This window comes from Esox lucius, chromosome 8 (genome assembly GCF_011004845.1).
Source record: "Esox lucius isolate fEsoLuc1 chromosome 8, fEsoLuc1.pri, whole genome shotgun sequence".
Lineage (NCBI taxonomy): Eukaryota > Metazoa > Chordata > Actinopteri > Esociformes > Esocidae > Esox > Esox lucius.
Genome location: NC_047576.1, coordinates 16,242,509 through 16,253,398, shown reverse-complemented (window position 1 = coordinate 16,253,398; position 10,890 = coordinate 16,242,509). Strand labels below are relative to the sequence as shown.

The 10,890-nt window shown below is 41.7% G+C and overlaps 1 protein-coding gene across 3 annotated transcripts; it reads right to left on the bottom strand.

Moving 5' to 3' along the window:
- Window positions 1-1,964: 1,964 nt before the first annotated feature.
- Window positions 1,965-9,710, bottom strand: rabggta (Rab geranylgeranyltransferase subunit alpha). Of its 3 annotated transcripts, XR_002197042.3 has the most exons (18): window positions 9,576-9,709; window positions 9,168-9,217; window positions 8,930-9,040; window positions 8,684-8,808; window positions 7,908-8,095; window positions 7,368-7,622; window positions 6,751-6,834; window positions 6,258-6,340; window positions 5,927-6,022; window positions 4,509-4,614; window positions 4,321-4,372; window positions 4,065-4,153; window positions 3,852-3,940; window positions 3,655-3,771; window positions 3,435-3,548; window positions 3,215-3,302; window positions 2,749-2,953; window positions 1,965-2,116 (listed from the first exon to the last, which is right to left on the bottom strand). XR_002197042.3 is itself a non-coding variant. In XM_010865698.5 (17 exons), exons 2-17 carry the CDS (start codon window positions 9,168-9,170, stop codon window positions 2,805-2,807), a joined length of 1,749 nt encoding a protein of 582 aa, XP_010864000.4. In that variant the 5' UTR covers window positions 9,171-9,208; window positions 9,576-9,710; the 3' UTR covers window positions 2,130-2,804. The 3 variants fall into 3 exon arrangements, 2 of the variants coding, with proteins under 2 accessions (XP_010864000.4, XP_010863999.4); XM_010865698.5 differs by lacking the exon at window positions 1,965-2,116 and having other exon boundaries at window positions 2,130-2,953; window positions 9,168-9,208; window positions 9,576-9,710; XM_010865697.5 differs by lacking the exon at window positions 1,965-2,116 and having other exon boundaries at window positions 2,130-2,953.
- Window positions 9,711-10,890: the final 1,180 nt, after the last annotated feature.

The window sequence follows — 10,890 nt, the reverse complement described above, 5'->3', positions numbered from 1 at the left end:
AGAGGTTGTCTTTGGGAAATAGACGTATGAGTGCTGCCAGCATTGCTGCAGAGGTTGAAGGGGTGGGGGGTCAGCCCATAGGCGCCGATTTATGTTTTCCTCCGTGGGTGCTCATAGGCGCACGCCATTTATATATATATATATATATATATATATATATATATATATATATATATATATATATATACACACACCTATATATACCTATATATACACACCTATATATACATATATAAACGCACTACGCAGACCTATTAATTTACTTATTAATAAAGCCGTAAAGTAGATCTTTCAAAATGTACCACTTATCACAAATACAGGATTGGAGGTGAAAAGATTAACTGACACGTAGGCCTAACCGCGATCAGTTCGTGGGAAATTAATGTTTTGCGCTATTATCTAAATATCGATAAAAAAAAACGACACATATAGTTTCTGGGAGTTTCTCCCTAATTTCTGCTACGAGTTTTTGATAGTGGCATTTTTTCATCTGAGAAACGCTGTGATTGGTGGATAGGGAGCACCCGGAGCAGGCGACTGGTTATGTCGCTGTCACTAACATCGACATAACCAATCACAGTGTGACAGACGCTTTACATATCACCAACGGCAAGTTTAATTTTAAATGAATGTAGCCTACTGGCGGACTGGCGGTCTGGCACACGTGGGTGCTCGTGCTCAGTATTTTCGTGGGTGCTCGTTATTTTCCGTGGGTGCTCGCTATTTTCCGTGGGTGCTCGAGCCCCGGAGCACCCACGGTATCAGCGCCTATGGGTCAGCCTGTCAGTGCTCAGACCATACGCCGCACACTGCATCAAATTGATCTGCACGGCTGTCATCCCAGAAGGAAGCCTCTTCTAATGATGCACAAGAAAGCCCACAAACAGTTTGCTGAAAACAAGCAGACTAAGGACATGGATTACTGGAACCATGTCCTGTGGTCTAATGAGACCAAGATAAACTTATTTGGCTCAGATGGTGTTAAGTGTGTGTGACGGCAACCAGGTGAGGAGTCCAAAGACAAGTGTTTCTTGCCTACCGTCAAGCATGATGGTGGGAGTGTCATGGTCTGGGGCTGCATGAGTGCTGCCGGCACTGGGGAGCTACAGTTCATTGAGGGAACCATGAATGCTAACGTACTGTGACATACTGACGCAAAGCATGATCCCCTCCCTTCGGAGACTGGGCCGCAGGGCAGTATTCCAACACGATAACGACCCCAAACACACCTCCAAGACAACCACTGCCTTGCTAAAGAAGCTGTGGGGCATCCTCAAACGGAAGGGGCAGGAGCGCAAGGTCTCTAACATCCACCAGCTCTGTGAGGATTCCAGTGGCAACCTGTGAAGCTCTGGTGAACTCCATGCCCAAAAGGCTTAAGTAAGTGCTGGAAAATAATGGTTGCCACACAAAATATTGACACTTTGGGCCCAGTTTAGACATTTTCACTTAGGGGTGTACTTACATTTGTTGCCAGCGGTTTAGACATTAATGGATGTGTGTTGTGTTATTTTGAGGGGACAGCAAATTTACACTGTTATACAAGCTGTACACTCATTACTTTACATTGTAGCAAAGTGTCATTTCTTCAGTGTTGTCACATGAAAATATAGAAATCAAATATTAGCAAAAAATGTGAGGGGTGAACTCACTTTTGTGAGATGCTGTATATAAAATGTATGAAAAACAGGGTTTGACCATTCTAGTTGTTTCTAATGATTAATCAAGGATAGTATTGTTTCTCAAACTGCACCCTGGTACATAGTTCTTTCTGACTATTGACCCTCCCATTCTGAAACCACCTTCAGATCCTATGATGTCATAGTAAGACAAATTACAACACCTAGTTGTGTACCAGGCGGAGGATAACGATGATGCAACTGAGCATATTTCAATGAATGGAATCCTACTAAAGGACTACAAAAACAAAGACTGAAATGCATGAAGAACACACCCTAAAACTGTTAAAATCACAAATGTTTATCCCCCCAGGTGCAACAGACGAGACACTCCCACCAAAGTAAATCATAAAACCAGTGTGTGTTTTGGCACCACAGCAGAGGGAAGAGTCCTGCCAGATTCCCAGCTTATTCACCATTCACCACACCACAGGAGACTTTGGGAGGCAATGAGAATGCAATGAGTTGTTTTATTAGTGGAACAGTCCTTCACATTTAATTTAATAGTATAGATTCATTTCATAAATGTTTTCACCATTTAAAAAATACAGCCACATATATTAACTAGATTGCAATATCAGATCGATGTCTGTTCCGGCAATCACCATCCAGAAGCCGTTTCGTTGCTTGCTAAAAGCCACATTCCCAACATGCTCACTCACACAGTACCCCATCAGAGAATCTGCATGCAGTTTTTATTACTGAACTATGTAAGTGTACACACACACAAACACGCGGACATCCATGTCCACGCCAACAGACTCACAAGTGACACATACTGAATATACAAACACAGGTTTTAGATGTGTTTAGTGAGGTCTCTGGTTGATGGTCCTATGTTATCAGGTATTAAAACAAGTGGTGGTCTCTATGACCCTGACACACACATACGTGAAATAAATAGTAGTAAAGAGGCAATTTATTTATTTTTTTAAACCCTGCCTCTCATATACATGCATGTCCTCTATCCTGGACACACAAAAACAAGCACAGCTGATAATGATATGCCGGAAAAGTAGGAAGTTAATGTTAGTTTTCACATTTCCCTCAATTGAAATGTTATGCTTACAATTAAGATGTGATAGATCTGTGTCTAAATTTAGAAGGAGTTGTAACTCTGTCCAATCAGAGCAGGAGATCAGTGACTGAGGGCAGTAGCTCAGCCAACTCGGACTCTATATTGACCAGCTGGGTGACAGGGTTCCTACGGAGATCAAGGCGGGTCAGCTTTGGGCAGGAAGCCAGCGGTTGCAGGTCTGAGAGTCTGGATAATTCTGCATATTATGGTCAAAGAAAACAGAATAATCCCTAACATGATTACAATGTACTTTCTGTAATAACACTGATTAAACGAGAAAGGCAAAGCATTACAAAGCAACAATTACTAAAAAAAAATATTCCTGGAGGACTAATTAGTAGGGTGTTAATTAGTAGGTTACTGTGAAAGCCAGAAGAATTATTAAGCCCCCCAGGACTGGAGTTGAATAGCCCTGTTTTACGGTTTCTATTTCACAGTAGGCTTGCTATAAGGATACTGTTGTTCTTTAAGGACACGTCCTCCAACTTAGGAAGATGGTACAGTCCTTCCAAATTCTCAATGGCATTGTTATCAGCCTCCAAGACCTGAAAAAAACAGATGTTGACGGTGCTCCACCATAGTGGAAGGCATTTACATGCGAAAATGTAACACTAAAAAACCTAAAGAACAAAACAGGACTAATTAAACACATGGAAATATTTACTGATGTACTGCACCTCAAGGCACTGCAGCATGGCAAACTGAGGAGGAAGCCTCAGCAGCTGATTGGATGAGAGATTGATATGAGTGACCAACAGCAGCTGGTCCAGGTGACATAGTGTGGTCAGGTTCTGTTGAGGCGAGGAGAAAGGCACCAAATTGTTAGCCAAACCTATCATGCATTTCACTGCACACACACAGTATGGAGACAAACAGCCAGGAACTGACAGTTACAACCTTGTCAGAGAGACTGAAGACCCGGACCTCTGCATACTCCATCTTGAGGATGGTGTTCTCGATCATAAACTTGCTGCACAGGTCACCATAATACGCGCCACGCATAGGGTCCACCTCCTATGTGAGACAGACAGTGATGAAAAACATATAGATGCATCGTTGTTTGCCACTTGGTCATGAACCTGGACGCCATTCACCTTAAGTGTCTGGAAGTGAGAAAGGGTCTCTCTCTCGTATCCTAGTGGATCTAGTGCCCTCATGAGGAGAATGATGGTCAGCAAGCACCCTAAGAGGGAAAAAGAGAGGGAGAGAAATGGCAACCATCATAGCAGTGTGATGAGACGTTTCCTACAGAGATGGATGAATAGCAAACCTAAAGACATACCCTGCCCTATAAAGCGTTTACTCACATTTGTTCTGAGGCTCCAGTTCCAGCAGTTGGTTGCAGGACTGTAGCTCCGACTGCAACACAGAGGTTTTCTCGACTGACAGCTCACTCCTAACAGCCAGAAAATATTTAGTTTAAAAACAATGAAAACCACTGTAAAAAACTATGTCAAAATATAAACACCATCATATTTTCAATCAGTGAAGTGTAAACCCGATATACCACAGACAGTACCTACTAAACATCCACAATTTGCACGTGTACACGCACACACTTACCTGAAAAGCTCCTGGTCAGTTGCCGAATCCCTGCACCAACTCACAGACCGACCTGGGAAATATGGACACATTACTGTGAGACAAGGCTAGAGGGCAGCACTGAGCAAAATCTCAGTCAAGCCTGCTCCATAACACCAAAAACATGCACCTTCCCAGGAGAGAATCTACACAGGAGCGTATTGTTTCACCTGTGTACAGGGCACAGTCTCTGTGCGTGTGTTTCTCCGTCCAGTGCACAGTCAGGTTGTGCTCGTTAGTGATGTCGCTGATTGTCCCTGGAGGAAGCTCGCAGATCTGACACAATGTCAAGGCCCACAAAAGAGGTCTTCAGCATATCATCATACCTCACAGTGAGCACAGCCCATCACTACAACATATCATCATACCTCACACCGAGCACAGCCCATCACTATGACATATCATCATACCTCACACCGAGCACAGCCCATCACTATGACATATCATCATACCTCACAGTGAGCACAGCCAATCACTATGACATATCATCATACCTCACAGTGAGCACAGCCCATCACTATGACATATCATCATACCTCACAGTGAGCACAGCCCATCACTATGACATATCATCATACCTCACAGTGAGCACAGCCCATCACTATGACATATCATCATATCTCACAGTGAGCACAGCCCATCACTATGACACATCATCATACCTCACAGTGAGCACAGCCCATCACTATGACACATCATCATACCTCACAGTGAGCACAGCCCATCACTACGACATATCATCATACCTCACAGTGAGCACAGCCCATCACTACGACATGTCATCATACCTCACAGTGAGCACAGCCCATAACTATGACATATCATCATACCTCACAGTGAGCACAGCCCATCACTATGACATATCATCATACCTCACAGTGAGCACAGCCCATCACTATGACATATCATCATACCTCACAGTGAGCACAGCCCATCACTATGACATATCATCATACCTCACAGTGAGCACAGCCCATCACTATGACATATCATCATACCTCACAGTGAGCACAGCCCATCACTATGACATATCATCATACCTCACAGTGAGCACAGCCCATCACTATGACATATCATCATACCTCACAGTGAGCACAGCCCATCACTATGACATATCATCATACCTCACAGTGAGCACAGCCCATCACTATGACATATCATCATACCTCACAGTGAGCACAGGCCGTCACTAAAACAGGTTCTACCAAGTTCCTTGCATTGCGCAGATTAAAAATGTATCTGTCATTCACTAACCCATTCAATGAAGAGCTTTAGTCAATAAGGAATATAAAGCATGATCAACCTGACTGTATGCCAAAATGTTGTCAACTGAACACAATATCCAGCCTAATTGGACTTCTGTTTTCTGCCCAGACTTACCAAGTTGGAGAGGTGTAGGACAGGCTGCCACTCCAGGTACAATTAGGGTTAAATGTCTTGATCAAAGACAGAATGACAGATTATTACCTTGACAGCTCGAGAATCGATGTAGCAACCTATCGTTTACTGGAAAGATGCTTTAACTTAGAATAGAGGACTGTCAATAAAACCTTGACCCTTGATCTTGTACGGTGAAGGAAAAGGATACGCAGACAGGGCTGTGTTTAAAGCTAGGATGGACACTCCTCCATTCCACCCGCTGGGGCTGACCATCCAGCACCAGCATCAGACCACTAGAAGAAACCTGAAAAAATAAAAATTTGTACATAATATTTTGCAATATGCACGTGTGTGTCATGCCAGTTAATTGAATTGAGTACATCAGGGGGATGACATGGAGAAGCATACAGTGTTAAATGCAGTTTATGACTTATTTAAATAAACAGCACATATGACATATGTGACCCAATTTGGCTTCACAGCATCACATTTACAACCAGTGGCCATAGAATTACAAAAGTAGTAGTAGCAGTACTCACATTGACAGGTCTGGAAAAGGCTACGGCCACTCTCTCCTCCTCTCTGCTTACAAACACACAACTAATCATCTCCTCCCGCTCAGCTGAGATAGAGAAACAGAATTCACTGATGGAAGACAATGAAATAAATACAATGAACTGATATAATACAGTGGCCTCCATAACTATTGGGACAGTGAAGTTGAAATTGCTATTTTTGCTGCACACTCGAGGCATATGAAAATACGATTAAAAGATGAATGAAGCAAAATTACAACGTGACCTTTCATGCCTGTCCGTTTCAACACTTGGGGATGGAAATGGGGGGATGGAACTCTGAAAGTGCAGTTATTCTTAGTTACAAAAAACATATATGGGCCGAGACAGCCAGCCATAAAAGGCGACACTCCGTACGTTTGCCTCATATTCATCATTTAAACATATTTTCATATGCCTTAGGTTTACAGCAAAAATAGCAATTGTGCTAATGGAGGCACGACATAACAATACATACCTCTGCCTAGTAACCATCTATAATAGAACCAGGCACTCTGGTCATTGGGGTCGGTGAAGAAGGCATTCTGTACAAGCTCATACTCTGAAAATGCAAGAATTACCCCCAAAGGTTTCATATTATTAAATGGTACACAGGCATCTGGCCATTACAGTTATGTTCATATATTTAGAAGTGGGTAAAAGAAGTACCTATGTCCATTTAATTTTGAACGAAGCCAAAGTTTGTTTATTAGTGTTATAAAGACTACTATAAATAATAATTAGTTTAATCTAATTGGTGTTGCCACTCCATTCAAAACACATTTTGTTATTAGACTGACATCAATATCAGTGAGAGCAATATCAATGTTTGTCTCCTGCTTCTCCAAAGCTCAGCTTGCAGGAGATTATTCCCATTGCAAAATCTAAGGAATGTTATAAATATTAGTTGAGTATTAGTTTAGCTTACCATGTTAAAGTGCCATTTACTGCAACTATTATTAATAGTAGCCTTTAGGTAGGCCTATAGCCTACTGTACGCCTTTTCAGTTTGAAAGCTACGGTAGCCTATACTATCATGTATAACTGCTGGACTACGTGTTTTGAGTCTGTGGCTGGTCGCTGATCTGTCCAGACCTTTGAGCAGCTGCTCCTCACAGACACGGTGGGAGTGACTCTGAGGGGAGGTTGGAGGAGAGTGATGGGTCTGGTGGCAGGGCGACGGGGGCTCCGGTGACTCAGGGTGGAGCAGGGGAAGGAGGGTGCTCCGGTAGTGCCAACTGGAGTAGTTGGAGAAATTGGAACCGATGAGACGGTCAGTGAACTGCAGCTCCTGGTCCACAGGCACCCCGGACATCTTCACAACCATCCGGCGGTAGTCCCAGCAGTGGACTTAAGAGTGGGGGGGGGGGAGGGGGGAGAAGGGAAACCGATGAGGAAAAACCTGTGCAGGGCCATAATCCCATATTGGCCATCACAAAATGGGGGAATGAAAATAACGGGGTAAAAAAGAAAATCTGGAGAGAAACTAGGTAAAAGTTAAATTAGGTGAAGGAGACTGAAAGTTCTCCTGTGTTCATTTCTAGGTCTTATTTCATGCTTTCTCCAATAAATCCACCTCCCCTAGATCTAAACAGTATTCCCTCCCTTCCCCACTCTTGCCTCCCTCTGACTCACAATTGCGGTCATCCAGACTGAGGCAGCGATCACACAGGCCCAGTTCTCTGGTCCAGTCTGGTCTGGGAAGGCGGGCGGAGACCCAGCCTCGGTGGTGCCAGCTGCCATACGACTTGGGATTCACCTTAAGACACGACTCCAGAAATGACAGCTCGTCCTCATACATCTTCTGCACATCAACTTCCTCCCTAATAAATCAGGAAAATGTCACTTGTGTTAGTTAAAAAATGTATGTAATTTCACTGAACAGGTATTGGCACTTTCTGAATAATATAATAGACTTCGGTTATAAACAATGGATAATTAATTGTTGCAAAACCAGAAACATTGTTAAGGCCATGAATGTCACTTTCAAAATGTTTTTAGGATGAACATGCCCTTTAACAGCATGTCCAATGAGGCCAAGCAACGGTAAATTAGACATTAGAGAGGGAAATACATTTGACATTAAGTACCGGATATCTTCTCTCTTTCCAAAACACCAAGTAATCTTGCATTATGTTAATAATCCAACTACCACATATGTTGAATATGTTGGCGTTTACATTCAATAATGGGATTATTTGACATGTTGCCCTACTGGTTGCTCACTGAACAGCATGTTTGCGCGCCGCCAGAGTCTGGCAGTGAGAAACAAGCTCAAATAAAACACTGTTTTGGACAGTATGAGTCTGTCATCATCGATGGTTGTCAACGACCCCTGGTAGTCGGTGGTATCATAACGTCATCCAACCCTAAGGCTCAGGATGGAATTATGGGATTAGTAGTGTCCTTACCGTATAGTCTCCAAATGCAAAAGAATCTCTCTCCTGTAGTTCCAGAGAGTGGCAACATCAGGATTGGAGGAAAGCAGCTGCTGGGTCAACAGTAGGGCTTCATCATCCAACATACCATTCTTCCTCTTAAACAAGAAAGCAAAAAGAAAGTATGGAGGTTTGGTATTCAATACCACTGCACAGGTCAGTCATAAATATATTGGTTACTATTTTTCAAATCTACTGGTTTGTCCTTTTCAAACTGACCTTGGCAAAGACAGCATCCCGTGCAGTGACATAAATCTTGAGTTTTTTCTCTCTCTCTTTTCTTTTTTCTTCCTCCTGCTGTGCAGTGGACTTCAGCTTTACCCTTCCATGCTGTGTGAGAGAGACGGGGGAGACACTAAAATTGCATACTAAGCCGACATTCAAAAATGAATAAATTATGACATACCTAAATACCTGGCAATTCACCTAAAAATGTATCCTGAAAGTGTACACTCACCATCGTGTCAGTTTGGTGAATAGTCTGTCCAAATCTAAAAACTGAGAATGCTGGAGAATTAAAGTGAAAAACAGAACCGTCAGCCGCGTGCGTGTGCCCACCCCAAAGCAACCCACCCTGTGATAAGCAAAACAATGAAGGAGGGTTATAATGATTTGGGTTAAGTCAGAGCCAGCTAAGCATAATAATCAGTTTTCTGAAAACATAGACAAACATTGTCTTGCCAGTCGAAAGTAAGCGTAAAACATAGAGCAATGCATTGGCTCTTAACACTTTCCCATGTCACCCATCATTATTAAATCAAGTCCCGCAAGCAGTCCTACACAAACCCGAAATGTGTATTTCCGCTTATTCACAGATTCGCCAGTTACTAACTTTTGCTCCAACATAACAAACATGTATACTTACTCCAAAGGTGCAATGATGTTGTAGAACAGAGTGGGCTCGTTTAAATTTGTTTCCAGTCAAAATATTGGTAGAAATATTTTCCTGTGTCACCCACAGACTAAAACAACTACAATTTTGACTTCCGGCCTGTAGAAATTGACGTCACGAACAGTATCATTATGGTAACCTCTGGTGGACATAGAACACACGCTACATTATTCTAACGCGAAATCATGACTAGTCAATAAACTAAACAAATTCGATAAGCAGAACACAATTAGACTTTAATTGCGAAACACAAACAATTCATTCAGAAATGCTGTATATTCACAACAATGTCAATGGAAAATATACTACCGGTTTCCAACATAATCAAGGTTGCAACAATCTGTAAAACCTGAAATGTTTCTGAATTCCACGTTATTGTCAAATTGCTGACTGACTTGATCTAAAAATCACCTTGCATTCTAAATTACTTGTATTCATTTGTAGATCAGTCAGTCACAATTGGACCAATGATTGTGACTGATCATCATAAACATCATCTATGACATTAGCAAATATTTATAGTTACTTATATATTTTATACAAAAATAAACACACATAGGACTAGGTCCACATTGCCTATATTACACTGAAATAACCTAAATCATAACAATACATCTGTAAATATCTATCTTTTACGACCACAGTTGCTGTAGGACTCAGCACTTAATTTTTGTATTTCCAGTTATAGTGTAGAACTGACTCCCTTACGAATATGAGCAGGTGTTTTGGTCTATTCACATCATATCAGCTGTGTGACAATATATTTCAGTGGCTACTGGCTAGCTCCTTCTCCCTTCCTGCCCAAATTTACCAATTTTAGAGAAGGGAATACTGATTTCTAATTATTTCTCAGAATTGTTATTTTTTTATGTTTCCAATTCATAGCATAGTATTTAATAGTATAGCATAGCATGCTGTGCCAAGTGTTTTATATAGTTTGTAGGCTACTTGCCATATGACAACACTAGTTGATAATACTCAGTTTGTCTAGCTACTTAACAAGACTGTGTTGATCTGTGTTGTTAAAAAAGGAATTGTGCTTTCTACCATGAATCCTTGCAAAGCAATGTAGAAAACTTGATATTCTAGTAACTGGCAATCTATTTGGTCATTTGGAGAACCAATCTGTGCCACCGGGAGATAAATAGGAAAGTACATTTACATGTACTTTATGTCTCTGCAGTTGTTGTATGTCCTGCTTATGCTGCTCGACTGCATAACATTTAATAAATAAAAACAAATAACAAACAAGTATTTGATTCTTTTAAAAAAATTTATTCATCCACAA